This window comes from Microtus oregoni, unplaced genomic scaffold (assembly GCF_018167655.1).
Source record: "Microtus oregoni isolate MIOR12 unplaced genomic scaffold, Mior012 000004F_ref0000308, whole genome shotgun sequence".
In the NCBI taxonomy this organism is placed as follows: Eukaryota; Metazoa; Chordata; class Mammalia; order Rodentia; family Cricetidae; genus Microtus; species Microtus oregoni.
Window position 1 is genome coordinate 24,122,241 of NW_024543063.1, and position 23,960 is coordinate 24,146,200.

At 43.4% G+C, this 23,960-nt stretch overlaps 2 protein-coding genes across 12 annotated transcripts in view; one reads left to right on the forward strand and one right to left on the reverse strand.

The window, feature by feature from the left end:
* Trip12 (thyroid hormone receptor interactor 12) overlaps positions 1-13,839 on the reverse strand; it is a 120,688-nt gene extending 106,849 nt beyond the window's left edge. For 5 of the 11 annotated variants that reach the window (XM_041650043.1, XM_041650042.1, XM_041650041.1 and 2 more), the window contains exon 1: positions 12,846-13,124. The gene's annotated coding sequence lies outside the window, so the exon portion shown is untranslated. Of the gene's footprint in view, positions 1-12,845; positions 13,140-13,822 lie in introns of those variants that run through there. The other 6 variants (XM_041650040.1, XM_041650037.1, XM_041650036.1 and 3 more) reach the window with 3 other exon arrangements.
* The window catches only part of Fbxo36 (F-box protein 36), a 70,834-nt gene continuing 60,343 nt past the window's right edge, over positions 13,470-23,960 (forward strand). Inside the window, exon 1 of the mRNA XM_041650045.1 lies at positions 13,470-13,577. Coding sequence (XP_041505979.1) covers positions 13,482-13,577 — 96 coding nt within the window. The 5' untranslated portion in view covers positions 13,470-13,481. The remainder of the gene's footprint in view (positions 13,578-23,960) is intronic.

Sequence of the window (23,960 nt, forward strand, 5' to 3'; positions counted from 1 at the left end):
CCAGCCTGGCCTACAAAGAATGTTCCAGGATAGCCAGGGGTATAAAAAGAAACTGTATCTGAGGGAGGGAAAAAAAAGACAGCCTCAGAAGCCCAGGAGTGGAGTTGTGTACACTGTGAAGATGTATCATTCTGATTGGCTTAATACAAAGCTGAATGGCTAAGCAGAATTTTCAAGAACACAGGAGTTGGGAGGAAGAAGGAGTCACTAGGCATACAGAGTAGAAGCTGTATGGAAGAGTGAAGGTAGTAGTAAAGCCATGAGTCAAAAAGTAGATTGATAAAAATGGATTAATTTAGCCAAGCAGTAGTGGTGGACGCCTTTTATTGCAGCACTTGGGAGGCAGAGGCAGACAGATCTCTAAGTTCAAGGCCAGTGAGTTCCAGGACTAAAAAAAAAAAAGGTGTTGGTGGTGGGGGTAACTTTAGTTGTAAGAGCTACTAAGCTATCTGCTGAGCTTTCACAAATAGTAAAAAAAGAAATATCTGGTTATTTGGGAGCAAGCTGGTAAGACAGAAAAATCTGCCTACATGCTAGGAATTGAACTGGGTCCTCTAGAGGAACAAGAGCTCTTAACCAGTAAGCCATCTCTTCAGCCACTCACAAATTACTATTCTTTTACTTTTCATTTGTCTTTCAGGCTGGGCATAGAAATAGAACTCAGGACCTATTGAGCCACACCTCCAGCTCACCTGTTCATCTTAATAAAAGTGAATATATGTACAAGACAATTTTATCTTATTTACTTTGGTTTATTTAAAGCAAGCATTCTTGGCCTAGAAATGGCTCAGACATTTTTAAAAGTTTTCCTTCCAGAGCACAAGTTTTGATTTCTATGGTAGCTCACAACTGTTGATCTACAGTTCCAGGGACACTCACTAGTCAACGCATACATACATCTGTTTTAGTTTTTTTAAGAAAGAAGACAGGGGAGGCTGGAGAGATGGCTCAGAGGTTAAGAGCATTGCCTGCTCTTCCAAAGGTCCTGAGTTCAATTCCCAGCAACCACATGGTGGCTCACAACCATCTGTAATGGGGTCTGGTGCCCTCTTCTGGCCTGCAGGCATACCCACAGACAGAATATTGTATACATAATAAATAAATAAATATTTAAAAAAAGAAAGAAGACAGGGTCTGTCACTGTACCATAAATTACTCTCGAACTGATTATATAGCCCAGACTTACTCTGAATTTACAACAATTATCCTGCAAATGCGAATGCTGGAATTATGGGCATAAACCTCTTATAAAATTCTTATGTCCAGGGCTGGAGAGGTGGCTCAGTGGTTAAGAGCATTGCCTACTCTTCCAAAGGTCCTGAGTTCAATTCCCAGCAACCACATGGTGGCTCACAACCATCTGTAATGAGGTCTGGTGCCCTCTTCTGGCCTGCAGGGATACACACAGACAGAACATTGTATACATAATAAATAAATAAATAAATATTTAAAAAAAAATTCTTATGTCCAGATTTCTAAATCAGAAGAAAATATGCCTTTTAGAATACCTATAGAACACTGCTCTACGATAAATACTGTATTCCAGCCAGACAATGGTGGTGTGTACCTTTAATCCCAGCACTCAGGAGGCATAGGTGGGTGAATCTCTGAGCTCAAGGCCAGCCTGGTCTACAAAGTGAGTTCCAGAACAGACAGCCTGGGCTATATAGAAAACCCATGCATGGAGGTGAGGGGAGAATACTGTATTCCTATATAATTATTTTGTTTTTTTATTTGGGGAGGGGTTTGGGGTGCTGGCAATTAAACCTAAACCTTAAGGGTTGAAGAGATGAATCAACAGTTAAAAGGGCTGGCTGCTCTTCCAGAGGTTCTAAGTTCAATTTCCAGAAACCACATGGTGGCTCACAACCATCTTTAATAGGATCTGATACCCTCTTCTAGCATGTAGAAATACATGCAGACCATTCATACATTAAAAAAAAAATTAAACCTAGAACTTCACATGTACTAAGTATACATTCAGCCAGACATGTCCAAACAACTCCTGGGTCAACTACGTGAAATATAACAAAGCTCCAAGAACTGATTAAGTGCTTTTCATATTCCTCCCAGCAATACTGGCAAAGAGAAAGGAATGGGTAAATATATACTGGTAAACTATCATCTAGTAAAAAAGAAAAAAGAAAAGAAATAAAAAACAAACTACTAACATTAAATTTGGATCAAAGCTATCTTGTGTCTTAACAATTCCGTAATAGTGAGCTGGGAGTGTAGTTCAGTTGGTACTTACTCAGCATGCACAAAACCATGAGATTTCAATCCAAAGCACCAAATAAACCATGGTGATTCATACCAATAATCCTAACACTGAAGAAGTGGAGGTAGGAGGATCAGGAGAGCTTTCTTCCCTATCTTAAAAAGAAAACATTCATACAAGTACCTGATTTGGTACTGAAGAGATGGCTCAGTGGTCAAGAACACTTGTTGCTCTTGCAGACCTAGATTCAGTTCTCAACACCCACATGATGGCTCACAACCATCAACTCTAGTTCCACGGGTTCTAACACCCTCTTCTGACCTCATGAGCACCAGGCATACACTGGTAGACAAACACATGAAATCAAAACATTCAAACACAAAATTTTTTTTTTTTTTGAGACAGGGTTTCTCTGTGGCTTTGGAGCCTGTCCTGGAACTCGCTCTGTAGACCAGGCTGGTCTCGAACTCACAGAGATCCGCCTGCCTCTGCCTCCCGAGTGCTGGGATTAAAGGCGTGCGAGGTTCTTAAGCATTATTTTTGTTGAGTATGGTGGTACATGTCTGTAATCCAATCACCAGAACCTGGAGACAGAAGGTCAAAGTCATCCATACGGAAATTTCAGGCCAGGCTGGGCTACATGAGATCCTTTTTCACCACTCCCAAAAAGAAAAACTAGGTAGCTGATCTTAATAAGTCTAACTGAAAGAATTCATCTCCTACACTAGCTATCGACTTTAGAAAAGTTCAAACAGCTGAGAGTGGTAGTAAAAAAAAATCTCTGACCCCTGAGTGGTAGAGCACTTGCCTAGAGAAAGCAATCCCTAGGCTCTGTTCCCAGAACCAAGGGGGGCAGGATAAGTTAAGCAGCAAAGAACTAATTATATAAAATCGAATGAACCCTACAGCAAGGAAGAAAATGAAGACTAAAAATTTACAGAAGCTATTAGAAGTATACATACACATTACAAAAGACACATGATGGAGGACAAAATAAAAATGAGCAAGGACACTTGTAAGTTCCAAGAACACAAAGCAGAAACAACAACAACAACAAAACTAATGTAAGGCATTAAATAAAGGCAGATCAACATGCTTGTGCATTTCTGTTTACAAGACAACTACAAACACTTAGTTTGGGAGGAAAAACTAAAAAGGGGGTGCTCCACATGATCTTTCTGAACCTCTCTCTAAAGACACAAAGATGCTTAAGTTAAAACAGTGAATTTCAGATGGACTGTGAGAACTCACTTGGAATTTCCAGACCATCAGATGTTTACCATGATAAGGCCTTCAAATTGGGTTCATCTTAAGACAGCACAAGGTACATATATTTATTCAGAGTACCGCCCACAGTACAGTGAGCAGGAATTTAAGTCAGGGTAGAAGTCAATAATTATGACAGCCAAAGAGATGATTAAGTACACACTGAAATGTCCTAATTCAAATCTTGAAGGCTCATTTATAGATCAGCATTGTGGAAAGTTAGGTTTGTTACATTTGTTTATGCTGCATTTGTTCAATTACATAAAGATGTGTTGCTTTTTCACCTTGCCTACCTAAGGCACCTGGCTGATCTAATAAAAAGCTGAATGGCTAATAGCTAGACAGTAGAGGAATAGGTAGCGCTGGAGGGCAGGGAGAATAAGTAGGAGGTGGAATCTAGGCTAGGAGAAAGGGAAAAAGAGGGAGAAAGACACAGAGTAGGACATACAGAATAAAAGAAAGGTTAAAAAGCCCTGAGACACAGGGAGGTAGTGGTACACATCTTTAATCCCAGCACTCTGGAGGCAGAAGCAAGTGGATCGATCTCTTTAAGTTCGAGGCCAGCCTGCTCAACAAGAGCTAGCTCCAGCTGGGCGGTGGTGGCGCACGCCTTTAATCCCAGCACTTGGGAGGCAGAGGCAGGTGGATCTCTGTGAGTTCGAGACCAGCCTGGTCTACAGAGCAAGTTCCAGGACAGGCTCCAAAGCCACAGAGAAACCCTGTCTCGAAAATCCAAAAAAAAAAGGAGCTAGCTCCAGGCATCTAGGGCTGTTACAGAGAAACCCTGTCTTGAAAACCAAAAAAAAGAAAAGAAAAAAACCAGAGACAGTCAGGCAGTGGTGATGCATACCTTTAACCCCAGCACTCAGGAGGAAAAAGACAAGCGGATCTCTGTGCATTCGAGGACAGTCTAATCTACAGAGCAAATTCCAGGACAGGCTCCAAAACTACAGAGAAACCCTGTCTCGTGGGGTAAAAAAAGAAAAAAAAAAAGCAAAAAAAAAAGCTCTGAGACTTAGATGAAGAGAAACAGGTTAATTTAAATTAAAACATCTAGCACAAAATGATCCTAAGGTAAGGCCAAACATTCAAAACTAATAATGTCTCTATGTCATAATTTGGGAGCTAGTTGGTGGCACAAAAGAAAGTCTGCTATACTTCAGTTTGAAAAAAGCTATAAAAATCCATGTATGGCAACACTACCATATTTACAGAAACAAATGCATCCCTCTAAAAAATAAAAGAACTAAAATGATGAGTTATTAACATAAATTGGTGGAGGAAATTAAGTTTTTGCAACATACCAAAAGATTACTGTGGCTTTAAATAAACTATTAGGCCTGACCTAGTGGTATCAAAACTATAGTGTGTGCTACATAGCAAGAGCATCATTTCAAAATAAAAACCAACTACTATATGCAAATAATGGACAATTAGAGAATAATATACAACTGCCCAGGATTCCCACCCCTTCCCCCCACAAGGTTTCACTGTGTAGCCCAGGCTGTCCTGGAACTTCTCTGAAGACCAGGCCTCAAACTCAAGAGATCAGCCCGCCTCTGCCTCCTGAGTGCTGGAATTAAAGGATTAAAGGGTTGCACCACCATCACATCAGACTATTTAGTACATATGATTTCAACTTATAGTCTCTAAATGCGTACTCATCAGCCAGGCTACGAGGTAATATACTCGTATAATCTCAGCACTTTGGGAAGCAAGAAGTTGGATATTTTGAGATTGGTTTAACTATATACGACCTTGTCTCCAAGCAAGTCATTTCACATTAACAATGCATACAGTATCTTGTTCCTACAAGGTTTGTTTCCTTCAACAAACTTTCTTTTCTGAAATAGGCCTTTTCTGAACTGGAACTTTTAAGTACTTACCAGATGGTGCTGAACTCAGGATCTGCCTTCCTCTACCTCTCCACAATGCTAGGATTAAATAAAGTATGTACATCGAAGTTCAGACTTCAATAAACATTTTTTAAAAATTATCTATTATTGTGGCTAAAGAAATGTCTCAATGATTAAGAACACTAGCTGTTCTTCCAGGGGTCCTGAGTTCATTTCCCAGCAACCACAGTTCCACATGTGTGCATGCAAACGAAAAGGCCCAATCTCCAAACTTTCATTGCCAGGCTGTGGTGGCACACACCTTTAATCCCAGCACTTGAGAGGGAGACGCAGGCAGATCTGAGTTCAAAGCCATCCTGTTCTACAGAGTAAGTTCCAGGACAGCCAGGGCTACACAGAGAAAACCTGTTATCAATACACAAAACCAAAAAATGTTGTTTACTACTAAAAACTAAGAACAGCACAAGCAGCTAACTAGATGATTTCTCCCAAGACAGTGTTTAATCATGTATCCCAAGCTAGCTTTGACCTACTGACTCTGGGCATCCCAGGTGCTGAGTTTATAGGCATGAATCACAATGCCCAGATAAAACATACCTCTCCATTATTTTTAAGATAGGGTCTCACTATGTAGCACTGGCTATCCTAGATTCGCTATGTAGACCAGGCTGTAACTCAGAGATCCTCTTGCCTCTTCCTGGGACTAAAAAACATGCACAACTATATTAGAACGCCTTCCTAAATTAAGCAAAACCAGGAAACTATCACCAAGATTCCCCACACTCAAAGTAGATAAATTTCAATCATAAATTCATTTTTCTTCTGGCCAATGAAACTGAAAGAACCACCAAGAAAATCAAAAACTAAATGGCCTCAGGGAAAAACATTTACTGCAAAGATAAATGTGCAGCACAGGTAGCTAGAGTAAAGAACCACTAGTTCACACACTTAGATCACCTGTTAAAACTACAAACACGCCGTGCAGCCGTTTTACGCCTTTAATCCCAGCACTCAGGAGACAGAGGCAGTTGGATCTCTGTGACTTCAAGGCCAGCCTGGTCTACAGAGTGAGTTCCAGGACAGGCTCCAAAACTACACAGAAAAACCCTGTCTAAAAAAAAAAAAAAACAACTACAAACACCAAAATTATACAATCTACATATTAGACTTAGTGTAACAGCCTACTTTTTTCCTAGTATGATTAACTGCAATTTAGGCTATAAGAGGCAGAGCTGGCTCAGAGACAAAAGAGGATAATAAAATACAAACATGGCTATACAGGGCTACACATCTTGGAGCCTGACTTAAAATAATTAATGCAATACGCAAGAAAGCAATAAAAAAAAATCTATTGTCTTGATACCGAGCCACAGAGGTGACACATCTAACCTGTTACCTCAGTGGAAAATCAGTTAGTGGGAACAGAAAGGGACCAAAACCACTATCAAACCACAGGAAACATTCTCAAGAATGTTGGGGTCAGATTTTGCAGGTTAAGGGTGCTAGTTACACAAACCAGCGTACCTGAGTTTGATACCCAGGACCCACATAAAGGTGCAAGAAGCAAACTGATTCCAGAAAGTTGACCTCTAACCAAGACATGTAGAGCAATAAATAAAAAATCTACTGGACAGAGCAAAGAAACCTTCAAAGCAGAAGACTGCTGGCTATCATTACTCTTCAAATGCATCTTCATGCATACTATAATGATCTAAAATAATTGCCCTCAGAAGTCTAGAAGGCATTGGGGGAAAACAAAAGCAACACACCAACAAGTACTCCATTATAACACAAAAATAAGCCATATACAGATAGCCAAGAAATAAAAAAGGCAGAAGATAGCTTTTAAAATATCAGTTGAAAGGGTGGGCAGTGGTGGTGGTGCACACCTTTTTATCCCCAGGGATTGGGAAGCAGAGATGGATCTCTGAGTTCAGGTCAGCCTGGTCTACAGAGCAAGTTCCAGGACAGTCAGAGCTGTTAGTAGATAAATCCTGGGGGGAGTGTAAAGGGGTAAAGCTAAGTTTGTTACCTCCTCTGGCTACTGTGTATATAGTAGATGCTTAGTACTAGGTTTGAAGAAAAATGTAAGCCAAATTGATATTTGAAAGAAACCTGAGCCATCAAATTACCTCCATAAGGCCAGTGTGGCAGAAATGCCTATAATACAAAAAAAGAAGATCATGAGTCAGAGGCCTTCCTGGTTACATGAGACCCTGTCTCAAAAATTAATTAACTGTGCAAATAAAAAATAAATAAAACTACCACATTTGCTCATCCTTGCCTTATACTGATCCACTTGGGGGAAATTAAAAGTTCCCTAGAGGTCTAGAGAGATGGCTCAGTAGTTAAGAGCACTGGCTGCTCTTCTAGAGGTTCCGAATTCAATTCCTAGCCACAGGGTAGTTCACCATCCTCTATAATGGGATCTGATGCTCTTTTCTATCATGCAGGCATATGTGCAAACAGAGCACTCATATACATAAAATAGATGAAAACTGAATCTTTAAAAAAAAACCAAAACTCCCTAGATTCTATAAGATTCTACAAGACAGCTGACAGTGGTACATGCCTTTAATCCCAACACTTGGGTGGCAGATCTCTGTGAGTTCGAGGCCAGCCTGGTCTACAAGACAGTTCCAGGACAAGCACCAAAGCAACAGAAACAAACAAACAAAAAAAAGTCTACAAAACCACTTCCCTTAACACTAAAAAGTCAGCTGGGAATCAGAGCACCTGAGGTGGACACCGGAGATCAGTAGGTTAAGGTCATCATCAATACAGAGTTCCAAGCTGGGCTAAATAAGACACAAGAAAAAAGTTATGTGAGAGCCACAAATCAGAAAAAGTACAAATTCTGTCAGTAATAAAAATGTGCAAACAAGGTGCCCTGTAGAGATGGCTCAGCAGTTAAGAGCACTTATCCTTTTGCTTGTTTTGTTTTTTGTTTTATAGAGAGAAGATTTCTCTGTAGCTTTGGAACCTGTCCTGGAACTCACTCTGTAGACCAGGCTGGTCTCAAACTCAGAGATCCGCCAGCCTCTGCCTCCCAAGTCCTAGGATTAAAGGCATGCAACACCACTGTCTGGGCCCAGATTCAACTCCTAGTATCCACATGGTAGCTCCAGTCCCAAGGGATCCAAAACACTTTTCTGACCTTTGTAGGTACCAGGTATAAATAGCATGTTGTACACATACACACATGCAGGTAAAACACACTCAAAATAAACTTTAAAAAAAGACTCACATTTCTCTAAGTAGGATTAACAAGTTTAGCTGTGGGACATACATCAAGTAGCAGGAATGTTAATGCAAACCTAGATAAAACTTGCCTTTTTTTTCACTTTAATACTAAACTTGGGCTTAAGTTTCACTACCAATCAATTAGTAGTTTATAGCTCTATCAACTCTGCCTTACTTAAGACCCACTAACATCTACCATAATTTTCTAATATGAATATCCTTCTTGAGCGGCTGGATTTTTTTTCCCACTAATTATATTTTCTGGGTTTCCAAAGTCACCTGGTGGAAAATACTGCCTATTCACATATTAGCGATAAAATGGAGTAGATTAAGGGACCTAAAGTCACATCAATACTGTTAACATCAACTTTCAATTCAGTAATGTGTCTTCTCTAAGAGATGTCTCTTTAAACAGAATAAGGGATTAGAGAGAAGGTTCATCAATTCAGAGCACTGGCTACTTTTCCAGAGAATAGGGATTCCCAGCCCCTACTCTATGGCTCACAACTGTCTGTAATTCCAGTTCCAAGGGATCCAATGCCCTCTTCTGGCCTCAGTGGGGACCAAGCACACAAATGACACACAAGCATACATGAAGGTAAAACACCCATACATATAAAGTAAAAAATACTTATTTTTCTTTTTTATTTTTTTAAATATTTATTTATTTATTATGTATACAATATTCTGTTTGTGTGTATGCATGCTAGCCAGACGAGGGCACCAGACCTCGTTACAGATGGCTGTGAGCCACCATGTGGTTGCTGGGAATTGAACTCAGGACTTTTGGAAGAGCAGGCAATGGAGCAATCTCTCCAGCCCCAAGATTATTCAAAAATAAAATAGAACCATAAAACCTTAACCAGGTAACACATTATAATTTGAATAAAAATAAACAGCACTCCAAAACGTACTCCCCTTTCAAGATCATTAATTCCAGAGACAAGCAGATCTGCTTGTGTTCCAGGACAGCCAGGGCTATAGAGGGAAAAACCCTGTCTTAAAAACTAAATACTGCGCTGGGCAGTGATGGCGGACGGCTTTAATCCCACCATTCCGGAGGCAGAGGCAGGCGGGCCTTTTTGTGAGTTCGAGGCCAGCCTGGTCTACAAGAGCTAGTTCCAGGACAGGCTCCAAAGCTACAGAAAAACCCTATCTTGAAAAATCAAAAAAAAAAGAAAAACCAACCAACCAACCAACCAAACAAAAAACACCACTAAATACTGCCAGGCAGTGGTAGCATACAGGTTTAATCCCAGCAAACAGGAGGCAGAATCAGGCAGATCTCTGAGATCTGAGGTCAGCCTGGTCTACAGAGCGAGTCCCAGGACAGCCAGAACTGTTACACAGAGAAACCCTTTCTCAGAAAAAAATAAAAAAAATAAATAGCTTCAGCTGATGCCCTTCACATGATGTGCTCGAAGGTAAAGGTTACAGAGTACACGGAAAAGTGAGGTTCGCACTGCAAGGAGAAAAAAAGAATGCCTGAAAAGAACATAACACACTTAAAAAGTATTCTCAAATGTAGACAGTGATGTTTTAAGAAAGATGTTAAAGAGATAGTAACTGTAGTGGTACCCAAACATTGCAGGACAAAAAGTCATAGGACTACGAAAGAAATAACTTGAAATGGAGACTAGGATTAAGAAAGCAAAGACTCTTCTAGAACAGCACAGACAGTCCCAGTACGGATGATTCAGAGACAGAAAGACTGAAGCAAAGGAGAGAACAAGACTGAGGGGGTGACCTAGCAGACCCTTCCAAACTGGGACAGAAGGCTTGGTTGTAAAGTCTGCACTGATTTAAGCTCTAACTAAATGAAAGTCATTTGCTTTCAAACTTTAATTTGGCTTTATTTCAGCAATTCAAAACAAAAATAACTCAGTTGTTTTGGGAGCTTGAATAAATATCTTGGAAATAAATAATTTTATTGATTAAAATAAAAAACATTAATTTTTTAATTTTATTTTGGTTTGTTCAAGACCAGGGTGTCCTGGAACTCACTTTGTAGACCAAACTCAAGATCCGCTTGCCTCCACCTCCCCAGCGCTAGGATTAAAGGCAAGGAAGGCATGGGCCTTTACCACCTGGCAATATTTTCTAATTTTACAATAGCACTTTCTGGAACTGCCAAGAGTTCTCAAACTTCTAGAAAGTATTCGAAAAGCTAAAACAAAATGCCTGATCAGAGAACAACGGAATGTCAGCTGAGCACACTTAAACACTTCTCACAACCCTGAAACAGTGAAGCAGATGGAAACAATAAAAGAGCTTTGCAATTATTGTATTGGTACAGTCCTAGACAAGCAGTCATATACAAAGCCCAGCAGCAACCAAGTAGAAAACCATACCAGGTCTTGGACTAAACATGAAAAAAGGAGTAAAGTCAATACTGTCTTAAGATTTAATACTGAAGTAGCTGCATAAACATAAGAAAATAGGCCTCTGTAATGCCCTCCACAATTTATTATCCCTAAGTTTGTAATAACTCCAAATGCGACACAAACAAGGCCTCATATACAGGCCTCTTGCCTTTTTTTTAACACAACTAAGACCTTTGTTCCCCGCATCAGTTTTTTACCCTATTCAATAAAAGCTCTTTCAACTTTCTACCACGTATTTTTGTTGTTTTTAAGAGATGAGATTCTAAGCCTCAACTTGCCAAGTCTTTAAAAATTTTAATGCTAAAAATATCTAGAATCAAGAAAAAGAGTAAGTTTTAAAAAAGACACCACTACAAGGCCTACAAACCGATGAAAGCCTGAAGATCGGGTGATTTGGCAGCCCAGGCCAGATCGCGAGCTCAAACTAGGGAGACAGGAGAGCGGTTAGACCCACTCGGAACAGAGTGCGCTATCAACCGCCCCTCCCACCCCCACCCCACCCCCACGTTTACCTAGTAACATTCCCGCCCCCAATTAACGGAGCGAGGACACTAAATAAAACCCAGCACCCCGGCAAGAAGCTACAGCTAAAGCCTCTCCCAGAAAAAAAACAAAACGTAGTAACAGAAACCAATCTGCTGGAAGGGTGGGAAGCCGCCCCTTGCTGTTTCCCTCTTCACCTCAGAGGTAATCAGTCCCCTCCCGTCCACCTAGAGTTAGTCACAAGGTGTAATTTAGCCACCACCACCACCCCCATCTGCATTTTCTTTCTTTTTAATTCTAGTAATGTTTCTCCGTTCTAACTAATTAAGGTTATCTGCTATTCCCGAGGAAGTGAACGGCAGGAGGCTGGGTCTTAAAACCTTCGTTTTCTGAACATCCCTGGAACTTGTTTCCCTAACCAAAAACGCACTCGCTGATCACAAGGAAGAGATGAACTGACGGACAAACGTGTAATAGGTTTTATGTAATCCACATATATTAATCGCCTGACTCGCTTTGAATGTTAATACGATCGGGATGACAATCGGCCCACCTCCCTCTCCCGGGCCCCGGTTAACCTCTGCGTCCTATGCCCCTGCTGGTCTTCTCCGAGGATGCTGCTTCCCTCCGCCAAGTTTCTCGGCCTCTCCCGCGGCCCCTGCCAGCCCGACGGGCACGTCGTCGTTTCTCCCTCAGACTCGACTTCCCCGGCTGGAAAAGCCTCCCTCCTCTCCGCGTTGGCTCGCCCGCCCCCAACCGTCCCCCTCAACAGGAAGACCCTTACCGCGGCCCAAAGTCACTCCCGCCTCTCCCTCCTCAGAGCCTTGCCTCCCAACAGTTGTCACTCGAGCAGCTCCTCAGTTTCCATTTCCGGGCCATCCACAGCCCAAAACCTCCCTTTCCCTGTTTCCGGGCCCCCCGTCCCATTTCCGGGGAACCCTTTGCCGTCTTCACGCCCCCACCTGCACTTCCGGCCCCCCACTTTCTCTCTTCCTAGACGCCCTCCAGGCTCCAAAGACCACTTCCGGTCCCCTCCCGCCCCCCGCTGGGCTCCCCCAGACCCGCACGCCCTACCCAGGTTCCGCCTAGGGCCTTCCTCATCGCGGGAGGCCAGAGCGGGAGGGGGGGGGGGACCCAGCGCTCCCCCACACACCCCAAGCCAGTCGGCCCCGGCTCCTGAGGCCGCGGGGCTCGCTCGAGCGCCTCACCCGTCAGCCTCGGGCTGGTCCTTCCGCGGCCCCGCCGCCGGCGGCGGCAAGTCGGGCCGAGAGCCGCGTCGCCACGATGACACGAGCGGGCTGCTGGGGACTTTCGGCTCAGGCTTCCCAGGCCTCCTCATCGCCTCCCCCCTCCCCCAAGGCCCAATCCCGCCGCTCCGAACGGCGTCCCAATTACCTAGTTAGGCCCCAAAGTCTCCGGTCCGGACTCGGTGGCGCGACGGCAACTTCCACGGGCTCCCCCCACCCCCCCCAGCGGCGTCGGTGGCGGCGGCTGGTCGTCCCTTCAATTATCAGCTGAGCCGCAGCACCGCTCCGCCGTGCGCCTCCGCCCGCGCCGCCTCCCTCCCCGCCCGCTCGGCTCCAGCGGGGGACTACTTTGCCCTGAGGCCCCGGCCTGCGGGATCTTCCGCAGGACCAGCCCCGCCACCTATTTACAGCCCAACATATCGCCCCTCCCTCCCCAGCGCTCGGCTCCGCTCGGCGCGCAGCTTCGAGTCTCCTTCCGATCCCTTCAAGGGACCAGGAAGGGGACTGTGGCACTCCACTTGGTATCCCTCCGCTGGGGTCACCCCCGCCCCTCCGCGCTAGCAGGAACTAAATTCCACTTCGGGTCACCCCGGGACCTGATTGTAAAAAATTCACAAAGCAGGGCTCCTCGTGACCCCTGGTCAAGGAAACCACGACACCAAGTTAAAACCCCCAGTGCCAACTTAAAAAGCGGGCTTCGCTTTAAACTGGGGCTGCGGCCCCCTGACCCCTGTCAAGCCCCGCCCCTTCCTGGTTGTCTTAGCGACGGCGGTGGCGTCCCAAGATGGCGTCGTGGCTGCCGGAGACTCTGTTTGAAATTGTAGGACAAGGCCCGGCGCCGAGCAAAGACTATTACCAGTTGTTGGTCACTCAGACTCAGGCAAGTGGGAGCCGCGGGTTCCTGTCTCTCCTGACCCCCTTCCCCGCCCGGCCGGGCCCCGCGATGAGGCCCGCTCCAGGCAAACAGCCACCGTGGCCTGCCGGAAGCGCCGCTCACAGCGAAAGATCTCCCCTCGTCACCTCTGCTCCGCGGCCTGAGAGTCGGTTCTCTGCCCGAGGCCGTCTTGTCCCTGGCGAGCCTTCCTTGCCTTCCCCTCCCCCAGTGCCGACCGCTTCCCTTCCTACCTCCCGGATTCCTACCCGCTGCGTTCCCTCCGCGCGCCAGAGAAAAACAGGCGTCCCTGCTTGCGTGCCGCCTCACCTCAGCGTGGGAAGGAGGGAAAGAAAGACTCAGCCAAGTGTCCCAAGGAGGAGCCGGCAGGGGGAGAAAGGGACGGTCTCTTCCAGGGTAGGACTTAATCCTGGGGGATTTTTTTTTTTTTTTAAAAAACCTCAAGGTGGCCTCTACAGTTACCACATCAAAATTTCTCTGTCTAACATGAATGACTGACTGAACGTTCTTTCCTTACCTTACTGGAGCCCCTTCTATCTCTTTGAAAGTGTGTGTGGGGGGGACAACAAAAATGTTTCAGCTGCTCTGCTCATCAGCCCCACCCATAATGACATCTGCTCCACAACAATAAGAACGAGGGTTATGTTTTCGCTGGGGTAAAGTAACCCCGGGGGCCTTTTTTTTTCCTCCAAGTGTTTTGGTTGTCTAGGGTAGGCTTTGGATAATGTATTGTGCCACGAGTTACTCTGGTTGATCTGGGCCTCCACAGATTCCTGGCCGAGCTTATCCAATCATTAAGCTGTTCATGTACCCCCAAATTTTAATAGGCCATATTCTTATAAAATTACATTTAAAAACTTGTATTAGTTTGGGTCTTGGTGTTGATTATCCCATCTATCTTTGTTCCAGGAGCCGTCAAACAAAAGCGTCGTTAATTAATATTTCTTTTAACCTGTAAAACAGTAATGATGCATGCATTATACCTAATAATCCTACAAATGTAATAACCTGTCTGTTTTTAATTATTTTAACTTATTAAGAATTTGACAGTAAAGATTTTGAAGGTTTTGGTTGGGTTTATATGTGAAGTTGGTGTTGGTTTGGTTTCTTTGTTTTTTGTTTGAGACAGAGTCTCACTATATAGCCCTGGATGGCCTGGAACCCAATGTGTATACCGAGCTGGCCCTGAACTTAGAGAAATCCACCTCCTCTGCCTCTTAAGTTAGGCAATGCACCAACCTTGAGAGGTGAGGGTTTTGTTTGTTTTTTTTGTTTGTTCTGGTTTTTTAAAATATTATTTTATGTACATTGGTGTTCTGTCCATGCTGTTCTAGAAGAGTCTTTTTGTTTTCTTAATCCCAGTCTCCATTTCAAGTCATTTCTTTTTCTCCTGTGTGAAGGTTTCAGATCTTAGAGTTACAGGTCGTTATGAGCTGCCATGTAGGTGCTGGGATTTGAACCTAGGTCCTCTGGAAGAGCAATTAGAGCTCTTAACCACTGAGCCATCTCTCCAACCCTGAGATGAGGGTTTTGTTGGGTGGTTTGGTGTTACTTTGTTTTCCTTTTTCTTCTCATTGGCTCTGTGATGGGTAGAACCCAAGGCCTTCTGCTTGCTAGACAATTTTACTATTGAGCCAGATCTCCCCCATCCATATTAGCTTTAAGATCTATGATCCTAATAATTCTTCACTCTTTGTATGACTGACTGCATCTTTAAAATTGTTCTTTTGAACATTTTTTTCCTTGAAGGTCTGGTGTCAAAGGAGGGTTTCTCTCCCTCACCCTCACTCAGTCTTACCCCCAGGGGTGTCTTAAGTCTCAGTGAATTGGGAATATCTGTCTACATGCCTTCCTCTAATTAATCTGCTATGTGAAAACTACCCAAAATATTCTTAACTTTCGTTTTCATTTTGAAGACAGAGTATCCTGTGGCCTAGACTGTTCTGAATTCCTGATCTTTTTGCCTCTGCCTCCCAAGGGCTAGGATTATTACAGACATGAACCACAATGCCTGACATTCTTAAAAGAAGAGGAAGAAAGGAAGAAGGGCTGCAAGGAAAGAAAGAAATCATTTTTTGAGCCCAGCGGGTGGTGGCGCACGCCTTTAATCCCAGCACTCAGAAGGCAGAGGCAGGAGGATCTCTGTGAGTTCAAGGCCAGCCTGAGCTATAAGAGCTAGTTCCAGGTCAGGCTCCAAAGCTACAGAGAAACCCTGTCTCGAAAAACCAAAAAAAAGAAAGAAAGAAAAAAAAAAGAAAACCTTTTTCATTAACAGATAAACCAGGAATAGTGGCACAGACCTTTAATTGCAGCGCCAGAGCGGTAGAGGCGGAGAATCTCCAAGTTTAAGGCAAGTCTGGTCTACATAGGGAGTTACAGGCCAGGAAGGGATACATAATGAAGCCTTGTCTCAAAAATTAGTAATTAAAATGTTTTTAAAGGACTCTTATTTGAGGCCATATTCTTTTTTATCACTCACTCAACACGTAAAATCCCTCTAAAGACCTAGTCCAGTTTCGTTATCAAATACACTACAGTTCTACAAGGAAGAGTTCATTTCAAATCTGATTAAGTTGCCCTCTTTTCAAAATAAAATTTGTTGTAAAAAGTGAGTCAAAAGGGTCTGGAGAGATGGCTCAGCATGCTCTTCCAGAGGACCCAGGTCCAGTTCCCAGCACCTCCATGGCAGTTGTCTATAACTCCAGCTTCCAGGGAACCAGACACCCATGGCAACGCACCAATACACGTAAAATAAAAATAAATTTATTTTTAAAGTGTTATATAAAGAAGTCTAAAATAATTTTAGTCTTGAAATATACTATGTCTAAGGACAGGATAGTTTTTATAAGTCTATATACAGGAAATGGAATACTTAGTAAGAGGTAGCCTGGCATAAGAATTTAAAAACTGTCCTATAGACCACTCTCTCTGGAGAAAGCCATGTCTCTCTTCTCTGTGGATGCCCAGTTTAATCCTTATTAAATCTTTTTTTTTTTTTTTGAGAGGCAGTGGTGGTATATACTTTTAATACCAGCCCTCAGGAGACAAAGGCTGACAGATCTTGATGACTTTGAGGCCAGCCTGGTCTATAGAGGGAGTTCCAGGACAGCCAGGGCTACAAAGACCCAGTCTCAACAAACACAAACCCAAAAATTAAGGCCTTGTGTTCCAGGCATGGTGGCACACACCTTTAATCCCAGCACTTGGGAGGCAGGCAGACGGATCTGTGAGTTCCAGTACAACCTGGCACTATCTCTTGTGCTACCAGGGCACTTGCCATAAAAACCTGATGACTTCAGTTTGATCCCGGGGACCCATATGGAGAGAATGGACTCCTACAAGTTGTCCTCTCTGACCTTGACTTTCTCATGTATGTTGTGGTCTTTATGTGCTCATGTTCCCCCTCCATATACACACACACCAAGAGAGAGGGGGGGACTATAGTAACCTTGAATTCACAGAAGTCCCCCCACCCCACCTCTTCCTCTGAGAGCTACGATTGAAGGCATGTACCACCACCACTATACCTAACCACTCAGTATTCTGTCCTCAGAGTCTCTATGTAGTCCAAACTGGCTTCAGACTCGCCTTAGTGGTGGAATCTCAGACATTCACTAACTATACCTGGCATATGCTTTTATTCCTACAGAGGCATTCTCAGTGAATAACTTAATGCTATAAAGCACATCCCTGTAATCCTAGCACCCAAGAGGCTGAGTCAAGAAGATTTTAAGTATAAGGTCTTTGTGGGCTACATAGAAAGTCTGGGGCCAACTTGGCCTACAATGCAAGACCATCTCTAAATAGAAACAGGTCTGGCATGATGGTTAAAAGGCACTTGCTGCTCAACCCGATGACCTGAGTTCAACCCCCAGGACCTACATGATGGAAGGAGAGAGCCAAGCCCCCAAAGTTAGTTTCTGACTTTACATATGCACCATAGTACACACACATAAATACATACAAATAAGTGCAATTTTAAATTTTATAATAAAAAACAACTTTCAAAGCATAGCTTGAGGCCATTGCAGTTCTATTCTCTAATCATGCCTTTAATATGATAATCCTAAGACTTAGAAAGATGAACACATTTTTCTTTTGCGGGAGTGGGATAGGGAAGTAGATAGGGCCTCTCTCTCTCTCTCTCTCTCTCTCTCTCTCTCTCTCTCTCATATTCCATGCTAGTCTAGACCAAGTAACCTTGATTTCACAGAAATCACCTACCTCTACCTTGAGTGCAAGAATTAAAGACGTGCCAGGCGGTGTTGGCGCACGCCTTTAATCCCAGCACTCAGGAGGCAGAGGCAGGCGGATCTCTGTGAGTTCGAGACCAGCCTCATCTACAAAGCTAGTTCCAGGACAGACTCCAAAGCCACAGAGAAACCCTGTCTCGAAAAACCAAAAAAAAAAATTTCATTTGCCGGGCGGTGATGGTACACGCCTTTAATCCAGCACTCGTGAGGCAGAGGCAGGCGGATCTCTGTGAGTTCGAGACCAACCTGGTCTACAGAGCTAGTTCCAGGACAGGCTCCAAAGCCACAGAGTAACCCTGTCTTGAAAAACCAAAATAAATAAATAAATAAATAAAATTAAATAAATAAATAGAATTAAAGACGTACACCACCATCAGCACCACCACTACACGTGGCTAATGTACTATTTTTTTAGTTTTCTTTTTTTTTTTTTTTAATTGTTGTTTTGGTTTGGTTTTTGGTTTTCAAGACAGAGTGTCTCTGTATATCCTTGACTGCCCTGGAATTAGCTGTGGGGACCAGGCTGGTCTCAAACTCAGAGATCCATCTGCCTCTGCCTCCCAAGTGCTGGGATTAAAGGCGTGTACCACCTGGTTAATGTACTTTTTTTTTTGTTGTTTTTTTTTGTTTTTCGAGACAGGGTTTCTCTGTGGCTTTGGAGCCTGTCCTGGAACTAATAGAGATCCACCTGCCTCTGCCTCCCGAGTGCTGGATTAAAGGCGTGTGCCACCACCACCCGGCTTCTTTTCTTTTTTTAAAATATTTATTTATTATGTATACAATATTCTGTCTGTGGGTATGCCTGCAGGCCAGAAGAGGGCACCAGACCTCATTACAGATGGTTGTGAGCCACCATGGGGTTGCTGGGAATTGAACTCAGGACCTTTGGAAGAGCAGGCAATGCTCTTAACCACTGAGCCATCTCTCCAGCCCCCTAGAAAAACATCTTAAATATTACTTTTTATATGTGACATCTAAGAAAATTTCAGTTTTTCTGATTATAGATAGATATTTTCCTTAATCGGTAACTTAGTTTATATATAACAGTAGGGACAAAAAAAATATGAGATTCCTGGCTCCAAAGAATGTTCCAGGGAGGGAGAGGGAAAAAGGAGGAGGTGAGGAGGCGGAAATTTTTAATAAAAAAAAAAAATGTCCCATTCATCCAACACCTTTCTGTTAGATGGTTGATACTATTCTAGAAGCTGGGGAGTTACCAACAGCAGCCACATTCTCTCAGGCAACCTTCGCTCTACTAGCAATGTTAAAGTTAATGTGATTGACTTACACTTTTTTCTCCTAAAGAAAAACTAGACATGGGTATCTCTACTTAGCCCAGGCTGACCTTGAACTCAAGATCTCCCTGCTTCAGACTTCTGAGTGATGGAGTTACGAGCATGAGCCCTTCCTTTCAGAAAGTATAGTGCCCAGTGCTTATATCATTTACAATCTATTGCCAAGTTAACGGTATAGTTGCTTTAAATCCGTGAATGCAAAGAAAGCCTAGAAAATTGCTCTATGTGATTGTAGCTACTATTGCCACAAATATGTTGTCTTCTGGGACCGAAGGTGTAGCCCATTAGTAGTGTTTGCCTATTATAAACAGGGGCCTGGGTTTGAGCCTCACCAATACTCCCATGTATACAAAAATTCGGTCTTTCTTGTTTAGTTTTTGTTTTCCAAAAAAGATTTTTTTTTTCCAACAAGTGGAGGTAGTGGTACACGCCATTAATGCCAGCACTCTGGAGGCAGAGACAGACAGACCTCTCTGTGAGATCTAGGCCAGCCTGATTTACAAAATGAGTTCCAGGACACAGAGAAACCCTGCCTCAAAAAGCATCAACAACAAAAGATGGTTCTGCTCTTCCAGAGGATGCAGAGTCTATTCTCCATCCACTTAGTGACTGACAACCATCTGTAACTCCAGTTTCATGGCATCTGATGCCCTCCCGAGACTTCCTCAAACAACAGGCATGTCTGTGGTGCACATATATACCTTCAGCCAAAACATTTATACACATAAATCTAAAACCAGAAAAAAATGTGGTGGGAGGGCATTGAGATAGCATCTTTCTATTCTGTATGTAGCTCTGGCTGTCCTGGAATTCACTATGTAGACCAAATTGGCATTAAAGGCATATGCCACATTATCCATCTGTTTATTTTATTTTTAATTATGTATATTAAGTATAGTTGTGTTTGGGTATGGTGCATGGAGTTACAGGTAGTTAGGAGTCGCCTGACATGGGTGCTGGGAACCAAACTCTGGTCCTCTAGAAGAACAGCAACAGGGGCTGGAGAGATGGCTCAGTGGTTAAGAGCATTGCCTGCTCTTCCAAAGGTCCTGAGTTCAATTCCTGGCAACCACATGGTGGCTCACAACCATCTGTAATGAGGTCTGGTTCCCTCCTCTGGCCTGCAGACATACATGCAGACAGAATATTGTATACATAATAAATAAATAAATATTAAAAAAAAAGAACAGCAACAGCAAGCACTCCTAACTATTGAGCACATTTTTAAAAAAATTAAAAGTTCTATCTTCTAAGAGCTGGAGAAATAGCTCAGTGGTTAAGAGCCCTGGCTATATTCTTCAAGAGGATCTGGGTTCAAGATTCAGCACCCACATGGCAGCTCACAACTGCCTGTAACTCCACCTCCAAGTGATCCAAAACCCTCGCATGGACATACACCGGGCAAAACACCAATGCATATAATACATAAAAATAAATAAATCATTTAAAAATTTGCTATATTCTTTCTCCTCAAATGGTAGCCAAAGCCTGCAATTTAGGTTTACTGTAGAAAGTTTTAGAAACAATAATCATGTACTAAGAGGTGGTTGATTCCACTTCTTGCAGCTAATATAAGAGATGATCTCAGGTGTGCCAACATATAATGGTCAGTCCCACAGATAAAAGGAAAAATTGGGCAATAATGTGGTCTTGCTTATCTATTATGGAATTCTACTCAGAACTTCAAAAACCTGAAGATGTAGGAATATAGTTCCCTTGATAGTGTGCTTACACTAGCTTGCACAGAGCTCTAGGTGTGGTCCCTAACCGCACAAACCGGGCTTAGGGGCACACACCTGAGGAGATGGAGGCAGGAGGATCAGAAGTTCAGGGTCATCTTGGCAGCATTTTTAGGGCAGGCTAGGGTACATGAGGCACTGTTTTAGCGCCCATGCCTAAAAAGAATAGAAAAAAACTAGAGTTATTCTTTCTGCTTTGTTGAATATAAGACATGGGAAAATAAAGTAGGAGCTGGGGTTATGGCTTAGTGGTAGTCTGCTTCACTGAGGAAAAAAAACACGACAAAGTATTACACTGACTAGGTTGATTTGGCCCCAAATAAAGGGATTTCTCTGGTAAATTGAAGTCATTCAATAAGCAATAGATTGCCTATTTCGGAGGTAGATGGACACAGTTGACTTGCTAGTGGGTGTTTTTCCAAGAGGACCCAGGAATCTGAGAAGCCTGTGTTTCTGGACCCGAACCTCACACACACAGTCTCCAGGAGCCATGCATACAGGTGGAGGAGCGCACAGAGCCACTCCACTCTTCGCTCCTGCCTGTTTTTTCCCATGTCCCCCTGGGAAGTCTGCATCTGTCCCAGCTCCAGTGTCCAGTTTACCCACTGCCTGTCAGCCACAGCCCAAATGTTTCCACCTGCAAACTCCAGTCCAAAAGTCAGGCTCAACTGTATTCGCTCTGCTCCTTGTCTGTGACTTACCCAGCCTATCTTCTGCTTTTTGTGTGACCTCCTTAGCCCTTTTCCCCTTCTTCCCTGTAGCTGAGAACATTGAGCCCAGCTTTGTCTATCCCTCCTGGGGTGTTTCCATTTTACCTACTGAAGTCATTCACATCTTCCTGCTCTTCCTGACAGCCACAACCGCAATAAACGCACCCTTCCCTACCCCACTGGTTGGGTCAGGTGTTTATAATAATACACTGCATAATTCTTCTGTTCCTCATGTCTGACACACTTTAGAAAAATGTCTCCCAACCCTGTGACACTCCAGGATGTACCTAATTAGAGTTGTGAAATGGCTTTTAATCAGAAATTTTAAATTCCTTTTAAGTGGCATAGGGCACTTCGGGGTGGAAGAGGGATGACATGGCCCAACTAAATGGATTAAACTCTTGAAAGTGTTCAGTGTGGTCCCCATCCTCACTTCAGAATTCCATAACACCTGCACACACACACACACACACACACTCACCATGCCCCCCCACACACCCCATATCTCCTGCAGGTGAGATGTTCAGCACCTGTGAACGCCTACTCAATCTGCTCTCACCCCACGTTGCCACAGTTCGGCTGCAGAATTATGTGGGGCAGTAGAACATTAATTGGGAGTCATTGAGTCATGGATCCTTTGAGTCCTCCCGCTTCCATGCAAGCTCTTGACCTGGGGCAAGGCTCTTCATTTATCTGGGCCACAGTTGCCTCATCAGCTACTAAGGTCGCTAGACTTAAAAGATCACTAAGGTTGAGTGTTTCGCTAAAATACTCTTTCCTATGACAGTGGTGTTCGATCCTGGAGAAAGCACTAGATTTTTTTTTCCTTAGAATAATCAAATTGGCAAAGATTTCATGTTGGTTGCTGGGTGGCCTCCCTCACCTCCCTAATGTTCCATTTTCTTTCATCTGTGAAATGAACAGTTCTACCATGGCTGCTTTACAGAACAAGAGTGAAGTAACTTGGAAAAGTCACTCAGGAATAGTGTTTCTCAAAGGCAGGTTTCATGATCAAGATTGGGGGACCCTGCATGAAACAAAATTATATTTGCTTCTTTCTGGGACTTCTCAGACTTTAAAATCTTCCTGTGAAAAGAAAACTCAATTGGCATGTAAAAGAGGTGAAGAGGATGCATACGTGAAGAGGTCACAGTGAAACCTAGTGCTTTGCATAATGAATACATGCTAATAAAAACAGAACAAAACCCTGTTGTGTTTCCTGAACCTCCAGGGACTGCGGTCACGTGACCCTAGAATCTCCTTCCCTGAGGCTCTTCAGGAGCCTGAAATGTTCTTTGGAATATAGCAGGAAATACCAAAGGAGCCAGCATTACCTTGTCCATGGAAAGAACTGGAGCTCAGTTGCTGTCAGTGATGTCAGTGATTTTCATTTCCTTGCTTATTTTCACAGCCAGCTTATGCCTCCACACAAAGAGCAAGCGATATTTTCCTTGATGTTGCACTTAGTGTACGGATAAATTTTCATGAACTGATATCTTTTGTTAATACTGTATCTAACTTTCCTTTGCAAGATATCTAAGTATGAAATCTTACTGGGTGATAGTGTAGAAATCATAGATTTGTTTTCTTAGACATCTAGATGTTTCTTTTTGTCATCATTTGTATAACTGATAATTGCTTCTCCAAATCGTGTGTCCTGTTTCTACTTAACGTTGGATGGGTGACACTAATGATTCCGTATGTTACGCAGGCACTCTACTACTGAGCCAAACCCCAGCTCCCTGAAGTTGACTGGTGACCGCAGTAAATTCCCTTCTGTCTAGTGATCTTGCTAAGTCAGCTACTAACTCGAATCGTTACTTGTAGTTGATGTCAGATTTTCTATGACTAGTCCATCTCATCTGTAAATGATGACACTTCTTCTTTAACCATATTTAGTCTCTATCATTGAGGGGCAGGGTGCTCTGTAAGAGGCTGTTTGGGTTTCGGCTGTTTTCTAAGGTATTTATTTTATGGGTCTGAGTATTGGTCTGCATGTGTGTGCCTGGTGCCCTAAGAGGCCAGCAGGCGGTTTCTGGAGTTACAGTCTGTTGTGAGCCATGCATGGGATGCTGAGAACCAGACCTGGGTTCTTCACAGGCACAGCAAGTAATCTTAACCTTGTGCTATCCCTCCAGCCCTTCTTTCTTTCCTTCTTTTTTTTGGGGGGGGGTGTTCAAGGGGATCAAGACAGGGTTTCTTTCTCTGTAGCTTTGGAGCCTGTCCTAGAAGTAGCTTTGGTAGACCAGGATGGCCTCTCAGAGATCTACCTCCCTCTACCTCCCTAGTGCTGTGATTAAAGGCACTTGCCAAGGCCACCACCACCCAATTTAGCGAGCTTTTCTTTACTTAAATTGTCCCACCTACCTTTTGC